General features: G+C 40.0%; 1 protein-coding gene across 1 annotated transcript; it reads left to right on the forward strand.

Annotated features, from left to right (window-relative positions):
* The first annotated feature begins 9346 nt into the window (after window positions 1-9346).
* LOC124263894 (sodium-coupled monocarboxylate transporter 1-like) lies at window positions 9347-22161 on the forward strand. The gene is made up of 15 exons (XM_046698622.1): window positions 9347-9717; window positions 10632-10697; window positions 11500-11551; window positions 11819-11886; window positions 13102-13256; window positions 13351-13491; window positions 14718-14850; window positions 15942-16030; window positions 17088-17203; window positions 18153-18220; window positions 18629-18715; window positions 19487-19695; window positions 20728-20828; window positions 21103-21221; window positions 21967-22161. Exons 1-15 carry the CDS (start codon window positions 9352-9354, stop codon window positions 22159-22161), a joined length of 1965 nt encoding a protein of 654 aa, XP_046554578.1. The 5' UTR covers window positions 9347-9351.
* Window positions 22162-22934: the final 773 nt, after the last annotated feature.

The following is a 22934-nucleotide window of genomic DNA, read 5'->3' on the forward strand; positions in this document are numbered from 1 at the left end:
AACAAGTTAAATACTCTTGTTGTGTTTTACAAATTAAGATGAAAAAATGCAGCAGAGAGGGTTCGGGTGATCATTGCACAGTCAGGCTGGTAAGGCTCGTCATCAGCTCAGGGCCCTTGCCCCCTCTACATGCAGCCCAGACAGCGAATGGGGTTTGTCCCAGGAAACGCTGCCTTGTCGAACCCACCAAGAACTTTCCGGAGAATATGAAGGCTCTCCAACATTGCAGACTTCTACATTACCCTACCCGTGAAGGTCCGGGTTTGAATATTGATCTTCAGTAACCCATGCTTGTCGTAAGAGGCGATCTTCAGTAACCCATGCTTGTCGTAGGATCGGGTGGTCAGACTCGCTGACTTGGTTGACACATGTCATCGGTTCACAATTGCGCGGATCGATGCTCATGCCGTTGATCTGGTCCAGACTCGATTATTTACAGACCGCCGCCATATAGCTGAAATATTGCAGAGTGCGGCGTAAAACTAAACTCATTCACTCACTCTACATTATCCAGAGAGTCGGAAGAGCTGTTCAATTATTATAAAGACGCCTGTATATATTCTTTATTTATCCTCCAAGTTGGGAGAGTACAAGTACAAGGTGCAAAAGGTTGCACATTGTTATGTGACATAGAGTCTCTCAGAAATCTAGCTGCACTGCTTAGTACTGTGTGACTTCTCTGCACATTAGATGAATGTACCTTACAGCCACACTAATAAATGTTCTCTGGTCCTCAGTGTTAAGTCCATACTGAGGCCTACATGACAGAAGACACAACACCATCTCAATGTCTGACGAGTTATGGAACCATACACTAAAGTCCACAGGACCAATATTGATCAGTTCACACCACAGCTGATCTCTCACAGAGAGTAAATTATCACACTGCACGACAGCATGAACACACGGATCACTATATATCCGACCACACTTCTCACACATGTACACAGTATCTTTAATGTATCTGATGCTGGAACATAACTGCACCAGGAACTTGGACGAGGTTCGGTACAGGTGGTCTTCCCGTGACAATGTCCATGCTGGATGAACACACAGATCTCTGTGTATCTGTGCGAACCACTGGAGATCTGGTTCAACTGTTATCCTATCAGTCCAAGAGGAGGAATGGAACTTCCAAACAACGGCTTTCACACTTTGTTTCCAAGAAGCCTTACGTGGAAATATGCCAGTTGACAAGTAGTTTTCTAGCACATTTGTCAACTGATACTTTTGGAGGAGTCTCATCAGATCAGCAATGTAACCTCTCGGTTGTGCACACACACCATAAACAAAGCACAGTAGCCTTGTCAGAAACACCAGTTGTGGAAGGTAGGCTGTGCTCATGTTTATGTGGTTTCCGGCAAACAAGAGTTTCTTTATATCTATCTCTGCTTCCAGAGGTAGTAAACCCAGGAGACCAAGGCACACATCAGTCCTAGTTCTCTTTGGGAGGCCTTGGATCGTCTTTATGACATGCCTGTAGGGACGTTCAAGCATAAGTATCTCAGTCTGACTGAGAGAGTTCCACAGCTCACTACCGAAAAGACACTTTGGTAGAGCTACTTTCTGGATCAGTTTCAGACAAACAATGGGAGACACAAGAGATGGATTCAATCCCTTCCTTGACATTGAGTAAGCATAGGATCTGGTCCAGACTCGATTATTTACAGACCGCCGCCATATAGCTGGAATATTGCAGAGTGCGGCGTAAAACTAACCTCATTCACTCACTCTACATTATCCAGAGAGTCGGAAGGGCTGTTCAATTATTATAAAGACGCCTGTGTTAATAATGAATCTGGACCAAACGAGCCATTGATTTGCAACACGCGGATCGATCTGTGCTGTCGTGCATCAAACAAGTCAGCAAATCTGACCTCCTGATCCATTCATTCGTTCTTAGGTTGAAGAAAATCAGTTCAAACCTGTTAACGTGAAATCTTAACAATTTTCATCTCATGTCAAAGTTGATATCTGTTAGAATGCCAGGTAAGACGGCTGTGCAAAATTTAACAGTTTTGTTGTCATGGCGACCAAATATACAAAAACATATTTGGACTTTTATAAATAGATTCTTTAGAGCGGCAGATACGTATGATTAACTTTGCGGTATCTAGCAACGTACAAATACTTTCTTTGGGAACTAGAAACATATTATGCACATTATTCATTTAACGCAGGTACACAACAAAAACCTGTCGACAACAAAAACTTGTTACGACACGGATGACTTCCCCGGTATAAAGAGAATGTCTATGTTGCAGGTAAATGAAAGTATATGTAGAAGTTGCCCAGACATCTTTCGTCAAGGTTTGATTGAGTCTGTATGTATTTTTACCTTTTGTTGTTGTCTGTTAACTTCCATTTCACTTTTCTATTTCAGCTCAGTTACAGTGAAACTGTTACGCCCTATGTTCATTTAACTACTTGACAACTAACTCACCTGAAATACGCTTGTCAATTGCAAGTTAAAGAAGAATGGGATGAATACAACCGAGGCAATGACCATTGCAAAAACAAATGCAAGGCATAACCACCAAAACATTGTCGTGTGGTCGTAATATCTCCGCAGGCGTCCCCAGAAACGTCAATGCAGATAATGCAGCGACATCGCCACTGGAAGGACATACATATCTTTACCTCCCAAAAACAACTCCTTAGAATTAACTTTGTTTCTGTCTTTGACGGCATAGAAGAGTCCGATCCCGGCCGATGTCGCTAAAGTAAGACCGAACAAGACATAGTCGGGAATAGTGAAGGTCTTCTTCTGTCCAGTGCGGATCCTATAGTCCTCAAACATGATTGGAGGTCAGTGGTGTACACGCAGGTTCCTCGAGTAACTCAACACTCCCCAAGTCGCCTGTGGACGTCCCTTTGTGAGTCTTTCTCGAGGAGTTCTTGTAAAGAGGAAATATATTTTCTGGGAAGGAGTTGACTGTCACTGGTTCCATTGAGGTTTAGGTGTTACATGTATGTAAATGTGCATGTTATTGAACTTAGGAGAAACTTTAGTTTCTCACATTGTAGTACATGACTATTAATGTGAATGCAATACTTCATTATATCATGACTATTTACAGAATAGCAATGCTAAGTCAATCCGTTTATATAACATGGCCTGTAAAAGAACATTGGTGCAAAGGCAATGCACAAGACTACAGGCTATTTTAAAACTGATGTTTATCAGAAAACCCAAAGTTTTGGCAGAAATGCCTTTGGTTCTTTCAGAAACAAAATTATCCTGCGTTTGTTACAATTCATCTCGTGTTAATTCCACTTGTTGCAAATATTTGCTGTGAAATATAAAGAAAGTTATTCCTTGATTTTATAAAGGGATTTGTTTTATCTTTGAGACAGGAATGTGGTGCTGGTACATTTGGGAGACACAGCTATGGATTTCTAAGGGCGTCTTGAATACACCGACGATACTGCAGCCGGTGAATGAACGTGAAACGTTCCTGTAAATCGTACTTATATTTTCATTATGAATCATGTCATCTCAGCAAATGCGTCATTTTCGGGAGCGAACCCGAGCTACTGAGGTGACAAGGTTTGTCACTCCGTGACCCAGCGCATGCACACGCTGCAATACACACGTTCCATTGCACAGGTAAATCCCGGTAATATCCGATTTCAGAACGATATAGCGTTCAATTTATACATATCTGGAAGCTAAATTCACTTGAAAGATGGTTGTACATTCCGATAGCCCCTTTTTGTGCTAAATACAAACATTCTTTCCCTAATCGACCGTTTCTTGACAAGAACGTTCTTAAGTCACATTTTGATGGACCAGGGACCACAACGTGGTTCTCGAGACACTGCGTCAGTATTGTGTGGCCTTTGTGACCATGATCCGTCTTTACACTGGGGAGTTCAGCGCACTTTGACTGAACCGGGCTGAAGTCTTCTCTTCTTTCAAATATTATATATGTATTTGTTTTGTTAGTTTTTGTATCTTTGCTTGCCTTTGGGACACAATAAGAAACTGAAATTCCTCTTCTGACATTTGACACACACAGGGGCTATCCGTGATATATCTAATGGTAATTTATAGAGTCGCATTTTCTTTACTGTCGAACAAAACTATCCAAATATGACTGCAATACTCGAGGACTGACACGAATTGAGACACGTACAGATTTTCTGTGGATTTGCATTTCACGCACTATTTGAGACAACGTGGACGATTCCAAATGAGGTTTGCCTTTGCAACAATGCAATCAATACAGACATTCCATAAGTAATCATGTTATATGATTGATCAGGCAAGTGCTTAAGCATTTCTTATTCAGTTATGAACATTTCTTACATTTAGAGACAAGGCGAATCGGTAGAAATAGTCTAATAGATTTTCTGTTACTTGCCATTTATCATCAGCCTTTTGAGATTGATTAATTCGAATATTATGAAGTACATTTTGGTGGTGTTTCGATCTTATACGATTACATGCACATAAATGTCATCAGCTAAAATACGTGTTTTACTATGCATGTCATCAAAGTACAAATGGAATATGTAACACAACACGTTTTCGCCTTTTGAGGAGCTGCAATAGCTCTTGCTTTGGGTTCTCATTCGGGAGCCTTCCACTTTGTGTGGCTGGTAATGCCGCCAGTTCAACGTCTCAAAGAGACTGCCTGTTTCTTCCCTCCGTCTGTCGTCTCTACTGACACCTTCGTATTTTACATTTAGCAGGGTCTGTCGTTTGGACTCTGCGATACCCGTGAAGATCTGGGTTAGAACTGGTCTCCAAGGTCGCGTTTCACAAAGCAATCGTAGCGCTACGACTCTCATATCTCCTATACTTTAACATAGATTTACCACAGTCGTAGCGCCGAGATCGGTACGGAGCAAGTAAGGAGTACTTAAAAATATTCCAAGGGCCCAAGAGTTAGCAAAGATACAAACACTCACAAAACATAGCAAACATTTCAAAGGAACGAAGCCCTTAGCCTAGTTTCAAGTTAAAGTACGTTGGACTCCTCAGTGCGAAGCCGGGTCATGGTGACATAGCTGAAATAATGCTGGTGCAGCTACTCGAGGAAAACGTGCTGGTCCGTGACGTCAAAATGTGACTGAAGGACTATAGTGTCTTTTCAATAAACAATCGACTGGGGAAGGAAGAGGGGCTCACTGAATGTACAACCCTTATTCAGGTGAGTTTTGTTTCCAAATAAAATAAAACTCACTCATTCATGTTTGCTCTATTTTCCCATTGTCAAATTAGAATCATTGTGCAATGCAACGTTAATTATTTTGGGCAATTATACCAAACCATTTGTGCTTGTGACGGGACCATCTCAAAGCGAGGTGCTATGATCACTATATGATAAACGCATGGGATCGTACAGTTGGAATTGTACAATCGTCCCTGCTGTCAGAAGGGATTTACTGTGACTATGGAAAGAGTTTGGTTGTTTGCAGCTGCATACATCAAACACCTTTACCTGAGAACGGATTCAATTACCTTACCTGTATAACTTGCCATACAGGTATAGTTGCAGTTCACAAGTACTCACAGTCGCCGGAAAAGACTAACAATGGGAACGTTAACAGCCGACTACACAGACAGAGATGAAGAGAAAACTAACATCGTATACTGTCACTCCAGCACCAGCGTGGACACAACTACCCTTCCATCATGTCTGGTGATTACAGCATCTACACTGGACAGAAGAAGACCTTCACTATCCCCGACTATGTCCTTTTCAGTCTTACTTTGGCGGTATCGGCCGGGATCGGACTCTTCTATGCAATCAAAGATAGAAACAATGTTAATTCTAAGGAGTACCTTTTGGGAGGTAAAGATATGTATGTCCTTCCAGTGGCGATGTCAATGCTGGTGACGTGTATATCTGCACTGACGTTGCTGGGAACACCCGCTGAGATGTACAACTACACGACGATGTTTTGGTGGTTATGTCTTGCATATGTTTTGCAATTGGTCCTGGCCTCAGTTGTATTCACCCCATTCTTCTATAACTTGCAAGTGACAAGTGTATTTCAGGTGAGTTAGTTGTCCAGTAGTTCTTTTTCCATCAAACATCGTAATTGTTTTATTCTCGTAACAGACCACGATAAAAGTGAAAAGTACGGATAGACGTCATCAGTTGCGGTGGGTTAGCGTAGTGATTAACGTGTTCGCTCGTCACGCCGAAGACACGGTTCGATTCCCCACATGGATACACTGTGTGAGGCCCACTTTTGGTTTTCCTCATCGTGATTTTGCTGGAATATTGCTAAAAGCGGCGTAAAACCATATGTACTAGACGTCATCATATCTTCACCATCAGAAACCTGTATGGACAAAGTGTACACTTATTTTCACATACATGTATGTACATGTGCAACAAAGACATTCTTCTGAATCAAAGTTTATGCTGGTAGCATATTATATCGTGAATAAAAGTTACAAAAAGCTTTGAATGACATAATCAAAAGAATAGACTATGCGAAACCGACTCTATTTTAAGCATGGGTTTATGACTCACCATCAAATGGAGATGATATCAGGTGGGGCCGCGTACATCGGTGTCATCAGTCATTCATGTCGTAACTGTCGACAACCAACATACCTGCGTAACATGAACTCATGCATAATATACACCTGGGAAACTGTTAAGCAGACTAAATATTGTGACTGCTAACAGAACAATGTTCAAGTTCAGCTTGTGTTCTATGATATGAATGATGAAAATGTTCATTTGAAAAATACTTGCAAGTATACTTAGTGAAAAGTGTCTCCCAAACACACCCTTTGGAGCATGTCCAGAAGCAAACCCACGGATTTCCACAAGTGCAGTTTGTGTACGTGCCACATGTCTCTATTTGATATGCATGGGTTACAATGTTCAATCATTTTTCAATCACTTCGCAACTATTGCACAAAGAAGCTTATCAGATAGCCAGAGATGGCAAATTATTGGTATGCCTAACTCTGGCATGTCATTCAAAGCAATTGGTCGAGGAAATGAATGTGCACGTCACACATCACGATGAAGGATCGCCCACGTTCTGGACGACCCAGGGTGACGTAAGATCTTGAAGACAGAACAATATTGAGGCTCACTCGACGAAAACCACTGGCCACAAGCACTTTTTCTGAAGCACCCCTGTTTACCATTTTTCGAGTCTCAACGAGAACAGTCCGAATTGGCCTAGGAGGGCTGTGTACAACTTTCAAAGGGTTATCAAACAGAGCGATCATCACCCATATCACGTTTGGCTTGGTGTCTACCACGTCAAAGGGTTATCAAACTGAGCGATCATCACCCATATCACGTTTGGCTTGGTGTCTACCACGTCAACGTTGAAATCTGAGGACTTGGTGAAGAATACATTGGTCAGATGAAAGACGATTCAGGTTCAGTCTGCTGACTTGATTGATGCATGTCAATAGGCCACGCCTGCGCAGATCGAGACTCATGTTGTGATCCAGTGAATCGACAGGTCCAGATTCCGTTGTATATCAGTTAATATGAAATACTGAGATTTGCGTAAGGTAGTAAACTAATGTTTACACGGTGCTGTAAAAAAGCCAACCAAAATATAATTAACCTGACCTTTTATAAACATAAATAGAGATTATTAACCGAGTGTGTTTCCGTATCATTAATATCATATATTGGGAATAAAACATGTATTATGCGAGCTTTTGGCGAACATAATACATTTTTATGTCAGGCAGATTTCACGAGTGATCACTGACGGCATCGATTCGTCGTCTGCTTTGTTGTGATCGATATATCGAAATTCTTGGTTGGTACCTTTCTTAGACGATCGCCTTTCACTCGTGCCTCATAATCCATACCTTCAATTTGAACGAAGTAGTCCGTTTCATGTTTTCCAAAGTCAGTTACTGCAGTAACGACTCGAGAACCATTGTCATCAATTATTACAGAATCCCTAATTTTGATCATGGAGACAGCCATGTTTGTATATAAACTCGCCCACGCAATGGAAATAACCCTGTAAACTCGCGACGACGTAATCAATGAAATATTAACGTAGTAGGATTCACATGGCGTTTATGGAGTTTTGTGAAAGTAGTCCTTGTATTGACCTAATTTGCATATTTATCAGATTTGGATACCAAGTTTATGAGATTGCTTTATTGCACCGATAACACCCTCCATTACATGATAAAACATAATGAAGACGTCTTAAGAGCATGGTTGCACGGTTCACATGAACGTTTCGCGTTGAATTACTGACTGCAGTATGGCCGGTGTATTCAAGACGCCCTCAGAGACGTAATGCTGGGTCCAGCAAATGTACCACCACAGTCCTGTTGCAAAGATAATACAAATCCTTTATACACTCAAGGAAGTATGTTCTTTATATTCCAAGAGAATATTTGAGACAAGTGGAATTAAAACCAGATGAATTCTAAACAACACAAAGGAATTGTTACTGAAAGAATTAAGTACACGTTTGTGCAGAAGTGAGTTTTAGTGAAAACATATTTTATTCAAAATAAATTGAAATAGGATTGGTAAATAAGCCGCAATGGCTTATTTGAATACCTCTCCATTTCATTGATACATGAATAAAACAAATATTAAATAATATGCAGCATGATAGGAAAGCAAGCAACCTGCGTATTAAACATTATTAATCATTTATCAAACCTATGCGATTTTATTATAAAAGTATGGACAGATTGTAGTATGAAAGATTTAAAAAGTTCATTTTTGTTTGGATTACCATTTAGGACAGAATTTAAATTAAATCCATGTTCGTAAAAATACATGCGATGTCTGATGTTAGAACAATTAGGACAAGTAAAGAAGTAATGTAAAGTATCCTCATAGTTTTGTGAGTTTTGCTTCCAAATACAATAAACCTCACTCATTCATGTCTGCTCTACTTTCCCATTGTCAAATTAGAATCATAAAAAGTGAAAGCCGATATTACCGGAATTTACCTGTGCACTGCAACGTTCATTATGTGCAATTCTACCAAACCATTTGTGCTTGTGACGGGTGCCATGCCAAGGTCAGGATACGCTCACCTATAGTGCTATGATCACTATATGATAAACGCATGGGATCGTACAGTTGGAATTGTACAATCGTCCCTGCTGTCAGAAGGGATTTACTGTGACACTGGAAAGAGTTCGGTTGTTTGCAGCTGCATAAATCAAACACCTTTACCTCAACGAGAACGGTGACAGCCTTACCTATATAACTTGCCATACAGGTATAGTTGCAGTTCACAAGAACTCACAGTCGCCGGAGAAGACTAACAAAGGGAAAGTTAACAGCCGACTACACAGAGAGTGAGAGAGAAAACTAACACGATAAAGTGTTTCCCCTGTCACCAGCGTGGACACAACTACCCTCCGTCATGTCTGGGGATTACAGCATCTACACTGGACAGAAGAAGACCTTCACTATCCCCGACTATGTCCTTTTCAGTCTCACCTTGGCGGTATCGGCTGGGATCGGACTTTTCTTTGCAATCAAAGACAGAAACAATGTTAATTCTAAGGAGTTCCTTTTTGGAGGTAAAGATATGTATGTCCTTCCAGTGGCGATGTCGCTGCTGGTGACGTTTTTGTCTGCACTGACGTTGCTGGGAACGCCCGCTGAGATGTACAACTACACGACGATGTTTTGGTGGTTATGTCTTGCATTTGTTTGTGCAATGGTCTTGGCCTCAGTTGTATTCACCCCATTCTTCTATAACTTGCAAGTGACAAGTGTATTTCAGGTGAGTTAGTTGTCCAGTAGTTCCTTTTCCATAAATAATCGTAACTGTTTTATTCTTGTAACAGACCACGATAAATGAAAAGTGCGCATAGACGTCATCATGGGTTAACGAGTTCGCTCGTCACGCCAAAGACCCGGGTTCGATTCCCGACATGGGTACAATGTGTGAAGCCCATTTCTGGTTTCACCCGCCGTGATATTGCTGGAATATTGCTGAAAGTGGACTAAACCCATATGCACTAGACGTCATCATGGCTTGACCATCAGAAACCTGTATGGACAAAGTGTGTACACATTTTCATATATGTGCAACAAAGATTCTCATGAATCAAAGTTTATGCTGGTAGCATATTATAACGTGAATAAAAGTCGCAAATAGACTTTGAATGACATAATCAAAAGAATAAACTATACGAAAACCGTCTTATTATAAGCATGGGTTTATGACTCACCATCAAATGGAGATGATATCAGGTGGGGCCGCGTACATCGGTGTCATCAGTCATTCATGTCGTAACTGTCGACAACCAACATACCTGCGTAACATGAACTCATGCATAATATACACCTGGGAAACAGTTAAGCAGACTAAATATTTTGACTGCTAACAGAACAATGTTCAAGTTCAGCTAGTGTACGATGATACGAATGATGAAAATGTTCATTTGAACAATTATTGTATACTTGGTGAAAAGTGTCTCCCAAACACACCCTTTTGGGCATGTCCAGAAGCAAAACCACGGATTTCGACATGTGCAGTCTGTGCACGTTCCACATGTCGGCATCTAATATGCATGGGTTACAATGTTCAATAATTGTTCAATCACTTCGTCACTATATATGGTTACGAAGATTATGACATAACCATGAAAACATTTAAGAACGTATTCCGAATAAATAATTCTGTGTTTTCAGTATCTTGAGCTGCGTTTCAGCAAGCCTGTCCGTGATCTCGCCTCCCTGATCTACATTCTGCAAACAGTAAGTCCACAGTGTCTTCAACATTCAGGACAGGTGACATGAGGTGACAGGATGTATCGATAATTCATATGTTGGTGTACAGATTACATTAGCATCTGGAAAGTATCCCTGATAATCCAAAGCATCATATGTCCATTCCATTGTGATATATACACTGTCCTCCTCTTCATGTCAGAAGTGACGTCATGAGGTCCAGCTTTCTTCTCACCAACCCCACACAAAGTTTCGTTCACATGTTGACGAATGGGCCCACGGTAGATAGCTGACTAGATATAATTCGCTGGTTACTTCAAGATGTCGGTGAGGTTGTCAAAACACTTGATGGCTACTGTATGCCGTCGATGGGAACTGATGCTGGTATTTTGGGGTTAGAGGCGACGTGATGCTGCAAATGTCGATGATTCTGATGACTACGTCTTAAAATGATGCATACTTGGTTACAATATTAGTAAAACAACTGCCAGTGTTTCATAGTTTAGAATAATTGGTTATTGTTGAAATATTAAAAAAGAACGCGAAGCAAGGAAGATTTAACAGGGGCGTAGCTACCATTACACATGGTTGTTGCTTAAAAGGCTGGGCAAGCCCTCCATACTATCTTAATATAAAGCTTTGCGACCTATCGGGCTTACACGAAACAATGGCTTGCTTCGCGCCGGTTTCATGCATTACTGTTTTTGTTTTCTGCATTCGGATTCAGTACAACGTTGTTGTTTATAGCCGCAATCAGCAATATTCCAGCAATATTCCAGCTATGTGGTGGAGACAGTGCAATAGTATTTCAATGTGATTATATTTACAGAGTGCGTATATGTCGTTCGTCCTCTACGCTCCTTCCCTGGCTCTGAATGCGGGTATGTTTACGAAAGGTCATATGAAGATTTAATGCGCTTAAAATATATGACATGAAATGTATGACTTCGTGGTTAAATGATATATTTTTATTATTACTTATATTTATTATTGATGAAAGATAAAACTTTAACTAAACTAAATATACTAGTTACAACAGATATCTATATTCATAATATGCAAATAATTTATTCCTGCTTGTGGAATAATTCAAGCGTATTTTGATCTGTTTGAGGAAATATATAGACGCTTTGTTGATTTTCTTTGAGTGACTGGATTTGATCTGTGGGGATCCGTATCAGCTGTTGGGATCGTGGTGACGTTGTATACAGCTCTGGTAAGTCGCCTTTTGTTTGCGTTGTTAAAATATTGACAGCTTTGTACAAGGGTGATGCATGAGGCGTAAACTGAAAGTCATCATATGTATGAATGTGCGTGCGTGCGTGTGTTGCATGTTTCACGCCGCATTCAGCAATATTATAGCCATATTACGGTATTCATCAAATATTCGAATAGGCAACCAGTGATTGGTTTCATGAGCATTGATCTACTCAGTTGAGATACTATGACATGCACCAACCAACCGAGTGCCTTTTACGACAAGCATGGGTTGCCGAAGACAAATTCTAACCTTTCTCCATCATCATGGCCAGAAAGCGTAAAGCAGCCAACACGACCCTTTTATGATACATTAGAACCATTGCCATTCGAAGTAAACGTGTCACACATTTTTTTCATTCATATCACGCGCGCCATATGAAGGGTGTAAATCTTTTACTCATAACACCGGAGGTAGGAGCCCCGCCATGTATACACTGTGTGAAGTTCAGTATCACCTGATACTGTGGTGATATGTCTACATCGAACTGGTTACAAACCTGGAGAAGTTGTTTTGGAGATGTTAATCGTGGAGAGAAGTTGGATATAGTAATTGTATTCAGCAGCGTATTTCATGGGACTTTTGAAGGCTTTGCCTCCGCCCCAAAGTAAAACACCTTCTGAAGCCTAGTACAATGTTATAGAATGGGATGGAGCACCGTAACTGCTAATCGACTTGGGTAATAAGGTTAGTTAGGGTAATAATTTAGCTCCTGAGCATACTTGAAGGGATGGACGTATTTGAATACCCAGTAATTACATACTGGTTTTTAATGAAGCTTACCGCCTCCGTGGTGTAGTGGTTAGAGCGTCCGCCCGGAGAGCGGAAGGTCGCGGGTTCGATCCCCGGCCGCGTCATACCAAAAGACGTTTAAATATGGTACTTGTTGGTCCCTGCCTGGCGCTCGGCAGTAATGGGTACAACAAGGACTGGTCGGCTCAGAGTCAGAATAATGTGTCTGTGTGGGATATTCACGCTTCACTGCGGCATGGTATCTCAGTGGGCTAGCACTATAAAACCAGCTTACGTCTGGGCTAGTACAAGCAGCCGCACATACACATACACACGCATACACGTCGTCATATGAGCGAAATATTCTCAATCACGACGTTAAACCCAATTCCACCACGCACCTCTGTAACATCTGTTCCACCAGTCACCTCTGTGTTCTAGGGAGGAATGAAGGCAGTGCTGTGGGCAAACACCTTCCAGGCTTTGGTTATTATGGCGGGGCTGTTGGCGGTTCTCATCCAGGGTTCCATCGTCATGGGTGGCTTCCAGAACGCCTGGGACATCGCCGGGAACAGATCAAGGATTTACTTCCACGAGTACGTATGGTTGTTGGTAGAAGCATCTCTCATTAGATATCCATCGGTAGTTGTGTAGATAGTCCACCGACCTCATGTATTGTCTTTGTTTCAGCTTCAGCTTTGACCCCACTACCCGTCACTCTTTCTGGTCGGTTGTAATCGGCGGGTCCTTTTTCTGGACGTCACTGTACGGAGTTAACCAGGCTCAGGTCCAGAAAGCCCTGTCTTGTCCATCTGTGTCTAAAGCCCAGCTGTGAGTGCAAAATACTGTGTTACCAATATGTCAATGTTTTTTCGTGTTTATAGTGTTTCCAAGTTACTAAAATGAAAAGCGTTTGGTTCTATTTAAGATATATGCAGCTAAACTCTTTCCCGTAATCATAATAAATGTCCATGCTACGATCCAGCGTTATTATTAATTTTGTTTATAAATCAAACAGTGCTGTTACGAGGTGTTCGCGATAAGGTGAGCTTATTCTGTCCCACTGTCGGTACACGTCACAAACACATGCAAAGACAAGTCAATTCTTCACCTGAAGAAAGAGAGACTTATACATGGGCACGGAATGGACAGATACAAATCAAGCTGGTTATTTGCATGAAACAGACCTTACCGTGAACGCCACTACAATGATCATATCTCCTTACAATTGGTCCGGAAAATAACTTACAATGATCTTAGCCTACATTTGCTTTGTGCAAGTGGATGGCGATTGTAGCCGTAGCCTAAGATCGCTATCTTAAGGATTTACAATAATTGTAGCGCTAAGATCGTTCTGTGCAAGTGGGCCCGGGAATCAAACCCATCGAACATTCTCCACCTTCTCCACGTTTCGTATAGAACCTTTCAATAGTTGAAATTGAACAATTGAACACCAAAAGGCTACTGTAATATTGTTTGACATAAAATGAAAGGTGAGTAGTATGAAGTTGAAGGCATTCCTCTTGTGGATTGTGTTTTTGTCATTTCGAACTTTATTTACAAACGATCATAGAAGCAACAAGACACCTACGATATGATCTTTGATCTGTTAAACATAAGTGTTGATAAATGTACACATGTTCTCCGACAGATTTAGCTCAATTGATTGTGCTCCGGAAATGCAATATGAACAATTTGGTCAAGTAATTTGTTGTTTTTGGGAAAGTAACATTACTCTTTCTATAGTAAAAACATCTCTGCTAAAAGCAGTGATCTAACATTATCTATATGTAACAGCAACAAAACGCGTTTTAAAAATAATGAAGAAATATCTGCTAAAAGCTTAAAGATCCTATTTTGCGGACGTATGCAATGTTTCTCTTTAAAAAAAGAATCATAACGTATTCCATGTTCTGTTTACGAACCTTTTAATATTGTTCATATGTGAAGCCCATTGCTGGTGTACCCCGCCGTGATATTGCTGGAATATTGCTAAAAGCGGCGTAAAACCATACTCACTCACTCACTCAGTTTAATAATGTTCGTTAATTTCAAAGGGCATTCTTTGTATCCTTGCCTGGTCTTATGCTCATCGTCAGCCTGTGCTGCATGATCGGCATCGTCATGTACGCCTTCTACGCCGACTGTCACCCCATGGCATTCAACAACCTCATCACCAACTCAGATCAGGTACTGTAGCAGGGGAGTCCAATGAACGGTGCTATCAAACAACTAAATATACGCGTTTCCAGTAACCTCACCTCTTTATTTCTTCACACTGGTAATATAACGCAATATTTTAACACACCGGTCACCCGTCGACACAATATCTACTGACACTGGTAACAAATCAACACTTTGTCAACACACTTTTTAATACGTCATCCCTTTCTTGACATACCGATAATAACAGCTGTTTGTCTACATACTGGTAAAATGTCAAATCATAACTAAGACATATTAGTAATATAAAATCGTTAACTCCAAGCTTCAATATATGTCGTCAAAACTCTCGTCAATACCAGTTAGTGGTATTAAAACCCAGAATTGTTCCCACCCCATACCCCACCCACCCCGTCTTCAAGTCATGTTAACAAATAGTGCAAAAAGACCTCAGTCAGAAACACTGAAGACAGCTAGAGGATTTGTCAACTGGCATTGAACGTCAATCGATGTTTTTTACATAAACGGCTGAAAGACATTAAAGGTGCCACAGAGTTCTTTTGGATACTTTCAGCCAAATAACACAAAAATGGTTTAATGTTAATAAAATATACTTGACCCAGTTACAGTAAGGTCAATACCTCGGCCACATAGATATTTACATGTGGTTTTGATTCACAGAAGGACGTGAGTTGAAATCATAAAGGCTAGTAATTCAGACAGTAAATGACCTCAGTTATACGATCAACAATTTTGAAGTAGCGCTATATATACATAGACATAGACCAATAGAGATTATTGATAAATTGTATGCAATTGTATGCTCATGTCAGAGCAGTTTTCATACATGTCAAGAATTGAAATATTACACGTCAAAGCCAGAGAATAATAACTTCCCCGAGTATCTACCAAAACAGCTTCGTGTTGAATACACGGAATATACAGTGGGTGAATAGATACCTGAAAGTCAGCGAATAACGACTGTATACTTGTCACGTACAGAAAATTCACAGAATATATATCACTGAACTATGCAGCAAGAACATTAAATTGCAAAATTGTAAAATAGAAAGTTTAAACTAATATTTCTTGCTTTATTATATATTTTACAAATTCAGCTCCTGCCCTTTTTTGTAATGGATATTTTGGGCCATGTTCCCGGATTACCAGGAGTGTTTGTGTCGTCTCTCTTCAGCGGAAGTTTGAGGTAATTCCTTGTATTACAATTTTTCACAATATAAAATCAGTCATAGTAGCTTGAATTTGTATCTACCAAAGTATTTTAAGAAACATTAGAAACTTGAATGCAGGGTGTCAACACCTCTGCACAATAGTCCTGTATCTTTAGTGTTATTTAATGTACAATATGACTATTTTAATTTCCCATAATGTTGAATCAACACAGGCAGGTTTAAACAATACTGGTTTCAGCTGATTCCCTGTTTCACACCACCAGCCTCTTTTAACTACTGTGTATTTATTAAAAAATAGTATCTCAACAGTATTTGGGGTCATTTGAGTAAACTGTTACAAATAAGGGAACCATTACAAATATTCCATGGCCACGTGCCCTCGATGGGAACTTTTGTGGAGACGCAGCTCGTTGTGCGGAGTTACGCGTGCCAGAAATCTAAGGTCGTGAGTTCGAAGCACATATCCAGCCTGGCTGTTTCTAGGTTGTTTGTCTGCACCATAACATGCTCGGGGCATTCACCAAAGTGCTTGCAGTCTGTGTCCGGACAAACCGTGGTGTTGATCCTTTTTGCATAACAATCCACAGACACGAACCGTGTCATAATATCAGCAGAAAACATGTTAGTCGTTATTGTCACTGTGTGTACATTTTCGAGCAAACGGTATTTGTTTTATCACACTATTGTTTGTTGTGTAATTTGAAGTTAAAATATTCAATAAAACTGCTGATCAGTCCACCAACGAAATTAACCACATCCCGTTGTCCACTTATTTTGTTAGGCTCTCAACTTGTTTGTCACCTATCGTACTTGAGAGAGATGTGTGTATCCAGGCGTGAGTCTAATTGCATGTACCTTGCTTCCACCTGGGTCGGTTCTCGACAGGCACTAAGCATACTACTGTTAGCTGCAATGCAAGTAGTCTCTATGAAGAATTCTACATCTGACATACTTCAGTGACCATCTGACAATCCTCTGATAATCACTTGTGCGGATGTCAGTGCACACAATCATCGTTCAATCACTACGTTTCTTACATGTTTCATCCCGCCCTTGTCTCTCCTTCCTTAGCACCATATCATCCTCCCTGAACGCCCTGGGAGCCATCATCCCTAGGGACATCATCAAGCCGTACTGCTGCCCAAACATTTCTGATAAGTCCATCACCATTCTATCAAAGGTTGTAGGTAAGTAGGAATTTAATATTTTGCTTCTTCAAATATGTTGTCTTTACGATTTTCCGGGGACAACTAAAGCGTAATATACTTTAAAGTACAATAAGTATGTGGAACAAACTTTATGGATAACAACTTCTCTTATTTCTCTAAGATCCGGGGTAGAATAGGTCTTCAGCAACCCATGCTTGCCGTAAAAGGCGACTATGCTTGTCGTAAGAGGCGACTAACGGGATCGGGTGGTCAGGCTCGCTGACTTGGTTGACACATGTCATCGGTTCCCAATTACGCAGATCGATGTTCATGCTCACTCACTTATTTCGTGAGTGGGACGTTTCGATATAGATCCTTGTACCGTTGTCAAGCAGGCACAAGAATCAACAGTACAAGGATCTGAATCGAAACGTCGCACTCACGAAATAAAAGAAGTTGTTATCCATAAAGTTTGTTCCATATATTGTACTTCCAACTTCTAAAATGCCACTCAAAGAAGTTACTTTATACTTTACTTTAGTACTTAAAGAGAGACTTTATACCATGATGCAGTTTCTTTAACCACAATTTACCATCATAACGTGCCCTATCACTCACAGCGTTATGACACTTCGAAGGTCCGTCTTCGATCAAAGTGTTAGGTCTAGAAAAAAACACCGGACGTGGGACGTAATGGCTTTTGAACGTAATCGCTTAAACAACACCTTATGTTATCGACCTTATGGTTTGCATGTCAAATGTTCAAATCCTCACACGTTTATGCTACTCTGAACCTATTTCTTGTGTGTAAAGATGCGGTTGAAATGATTCTAAATGCAGCCCAAATAAACAAGACTCAGTTACTAACTGTATCTCAGTGATCATATTAAACTTTACAATAACTTTTTATTTGTGATATAGAAAACGTATAAATTACCACAGGTACCTGTGTGTACAGCCTCTAATATATACATATGTGTTTTTGTAGTTTTCATATTTGGGGGAGTTGCTATCGGTCTCGCCGTCCTCGTGTCTCAACTTGGGTCTGTGATGCAGGTAACTTGACACACTTTTAGTGCCAATTTTAACTGGATGTTGGAAGTGTTAGTGTAACAAAGTATTTGTTATAAGACAAGATGCCAATATATGCCCCAAGAGTTCATGGAAAGCTTGAGGGTCAGAGCTGATCCCCAATGCATCATGATGACTCTGGTTTGAACAATGTCACCAGCCAACGACTTTCGTTGCCACAGCGTAATGTAAATAATCGAATATGGACAATCAAACTAGTGTCTGATAGCATGAGCAAGGAACGAAAGCCATGTTGTAAGACCGTCGATAACGGCTGAAGGTGTATTGGTGTGGTGTGAGTCAGTTATTATACACTCCAGTCTAGTTTTCAAACAAACTAACTATCGTTACAACACTAATGCCTGTTTGAATAATATACCTGTTTATTCCCAGTCTGCCTACAGCGTGTACAGCATTCTCAATGGACCGTTGTTCGGGTTGTTTATTCTGGGCATGTTCTTCCCTTGGGCAAACGCATGGGTAAGTGTAGCCACAAAGCTGACTCCATATGGAGGACCTGAACTTATCGTGCAGTGTTACCTGGTCTAAATCTGGGGTTTGTTCCAAGAAGCTGACGTAGAACCTTCATGATCGTAACTTCCCCACTTTAACATGAACTTCCGAGAGTCGTAGCGGCACGACCGCTCTGTTGTACGGGTCCCTTGTGCGAGACCAAGTTCACTGTTTAAAATTGTTCAAATTAGAAACGTCAAAACATCCTGGCACAAGAAATATACATATCCTTTTCGCATTTAAGCTTTGAAAAAATGTCATTAAATTATTTTTTTTCGATGAGGTGTGACTTATTTTTACAGATTCTGAGAGTTTGGGGAAGCACTACTTGTTATAAAATGAAGAGAATGTAATAACACACATCTTAATTTGGAAGTAAATAGTTTCTTTATACATCTCAGTGTTTGATAATACACCCCATTTATCATGTAAATATTATGCTAAAAATATAATATATATAATAGAATTTAATATAAAACATTAGTGAAACATATAGAAAGTATAACAGCACAACAAATTTGGTTTCAACCATAGCGTCAAATAGTTTATTTAGTTAAATCTGACATTCATTGTTTATACAGAGAATGGTATAAGTTTTTTATTCATATATATGTTTGTTGTAAGAAAATTATAGAAACTTGTTTCATTTTGGTGCAAGTTTGTGAGGTGTGAGGTTCTTCTTCAAGACTTGGGCATGCTGAAATGAAAGTAGTAATATTGAATATTCATACATTTTAGGGAGCTCTTGTTGGTACTGTGACCTCCTTAGCCTTCATGTGCTGGATCGGATTCTGTGCATTCGTCAACAGGGTTTCCACTGCCAAACTATCCCCTGTCTTTACTCATGGCTGCAATTGGTCCGTCACGACGACAGCAATGACTGTCACGACAACGTTAGGGACTACAACATCAGGCTCCTCCGAGATGACTACGGTTGCAGCGTCAAGGTACACAGTATAGGATCGGTTTGTATCTGATTTTCTCTTTCTGTGATGAAAATATAGGAATCAGATGGGCTGAAATATTAGAAGGGGAGTTAAACCGCACTTATTCACTCCTTAACTGACAATTCCTTGTTGCACACAACCCAACTATCTTTAAATTTCAGACAGCATTATTATCGAAGATTGCAAAATCCCCAATATTCTGTTGCGTATCATGCATATAATATATATCTCATGCTCATGTACAAGTTTCCGTTCATACCAGTGTAATCGTACTATTCCTACATGTATTTCTTTCCTGTGATCCCTACAGACCGATTTATTAATGCCTACTTACCACCGATCAGTTCATATCAATACTTCCTAGTACGTTCCTGTGATAAGTTTATAGTGATGCATTCCTACTGTTCTCTGATATGTTCATAGTGATGTGTTCCTACTGTCATGTGATCAGGTCATAGTGGTGTATTCCTACCTTTCTCTGATAAGTTTACAGTGATGTATTCCTACTTTTCTCTGATCAGTTTATAGCGCTGTATTCCTACTTTCCATTGATAAGTTTATAGCGCTGTATTCCTACTTACCTGTGATCAGTTCATAGCGATGTATTCCTACTTTTCTCTGATATGTTCATAGTGATGTATTCCTACTTTTCTCTGATAAGTCCATAGCGCTGTATTCCTACTTACCTGTGATCAGTTCATAGCGATGTATTCCTACTTTTCTCTGATAAGTTCATAGTGATGTATTCCTACTTTCCATTGATAAGTTTATAGCGCTGTATTCCCTGTGACTACATGCCGATTTATTAATGCCTACTTACCACCGATCAGTTCATATCAATGTATTCCTAGTACTTTCCTGTGATATGTTTATAGTGATGCATTCCTACTTTTATCTGATATGTTCATAGTGATGTATTCCTACTTTCCATGTGATCAGTTCATAGGGCTGTATTCCTACTTTCCTGCGATCAGTTCGTAACGATGTATTTCTACCTTTATCTGTTCATACTGATGTATTTCTACCTTCCAGTGATCCGTTCATACCGATGTACAAGCTGTCCTATCTCTTATACACGCCGACGGCGATGGCAGTGCTCGTCATCGTCGCACTGTTCGTCAGCCTCATCACTGGTATGCTACTAAAGATATTTAGTAGCTGTTTATCAAATATATTGTACATGCTAAACATGTCGACACTTCCTGTGATTAATATATGTAAGAAACTTCTATGTATCAACTAAAGACCAATATTATTCCTTGACGAGTAATATTAAATAAATACTTGTACAGTATGTACCAGAATCTGTTTAACAGTACCTTCTTTCTGAATTATTTCACAGGTGGTACGGTAATATTAGTAAATAGAAGTAATATAAAAAAACCGTTATTACTACTCGTGTTATAGGCTGCAGGGACCCACATACCATGGACCCTCGCCTGATCTGCCCTCTGTTTGACCGCCTCTTCCCCTGTATGCCGGAGATGATACTCAGACCTCTCAGATGTGGAGTCAACCACAATGTGGTAGGTCCCACATACATGCTATTTAATGCATTATGCATACAGTCATTCAGTTAGGTGTTTAATGTCCACACATGAGCAAGTTCATTTCTTGGACGCGAGGATTGAATGACACTCTACACCCAAGGACGAACAGTTCTTACTGAAAATACTGATTAGTGAGTAAAATTCTAGAATCGGCATCACTTCAGCGAAATAGCCACGGTACCAAGCTTAGACATATGTACAAAGCTATTATATATATAAAGTTGTACTTAAAAGCAACTTCGGTGCATTCATATTTGAACATAACACGGTCTATATCAGCCACCAGATACCAAGAAGCCATTCCGCCTCTTTGGGGATCATGGGGACTTACGGTGCCTCAGTTTCCTGCACAATACCCTGGCATGATTTAAGTTTGACAGGTAGTGAATGTACTGGTACGTGTGATTTTGGTTTACGGTAGACAGTGTGGATGTTGTTTTGACTTTGTACATTGAGGAAGGCTAATTGGTGGTGATTTTTGTTGATTCTATGGTGTTGTAGGTTGAGGTGGTAAAGTAGGGCTTCGGGGTCCTGGTCTTTGTCTGGGATGGTGAAGGTGTCACCTACTTTTCTGTACCAGCATGGGGGTTTGAAGGGGGAGATGTCCTTCAAAGTTGGTCATAAGATTTCTGTAACAAATGGGGACAGGGTGAAAGCTACAGGGAGTATATAAGTATATAATGCATAAGTATGTAATATGTTTCTTTCTTTTAACTTAAAGGACTACAGGAATAAGGTGTATGAGAAAGCTGACGAGCTACCAGAAAAGATCCAGCCAGTCGATGACAACGGCGTTGAAATGAAACCATCCCGTGACGCGGAAGCAGGTGACTTGAAAGGTGGCACCATTAATCAAGGATTTGAACCGATAGACGCTAGGACCTCTGAACCGGAAGAGTTTGTAACACATTTTTAAGACTTGTGTGGAAGAGAATTTGAAACTAGAAGAGGATTGTATGAATTATGACAATTTCCAATGCATTTTCGAACTATATCTCTCTGTCCTTGCTAAGTGGTTTCCCAATTCATTAGTGCATTGTTTTATGCTGGTTGCCTGTGCTCCATTAAGAATGACTGTACTTTATAAAGCTGTGAAAATATGTCTTCTGTTGATTGTGCATATTGACAGTAAACTGACGCAAAAAAGAAAGTGCACACATCATATCAAACGCTCAACGCTGTAAAGGATATCTGTGGCGTTTTGGCAACATGTACACACTGTTTGTGATTTACTTAAGTCAGTCAAAACACTTTTGAAAATATCAACGTTGTGTTTTGGAAACTAATCCCAAAGCACAAGAACCTAAAACTCTACGTGTAATTAAACTTATTTGTGTCACTCTGAAACTGTAGGCTATTTGATAATTTCGTTCATTGATTTATATAAAACAATGATATAATACGTATTACCTACAGTGAAAGACCCTACAGTTGATATATCAATAGTAAATACTCATGTTTAAGAACGTTTTGAAAAAATAGACACTTTTTTGTTAATAAAATGTTAATTTAAATTATTTTTTGACCATTTTTAAGCTTTCTGTTCATTACAACGTTCCCAAAAGTAATTTCGTTTTATGTTACTTTTGAAATTTCACGTGCCAAGTATGTTGTGAACAGTCTTATTTGTAATGAATAATTAATCACTTCTTTATATTTTTGTTAAAGGCATACATATATTCTGTTTGT

Source organism: Haliotis rubra, unplaced genomic scaffold (genome assembly GCF_003918875.1).
Source record: "Haliotis rubra isolate DU_JTF1 unplaced genomic scaffold, ASM391887v1 Scf9, whole genome shotgun sequence".
Classification (NCBI taxonomy): Eukaryota; Metazoa; Mollusca; class Gastropoda; order Lepetellida; family Haliotidae; genus Haliotis; species Haliotis rubra.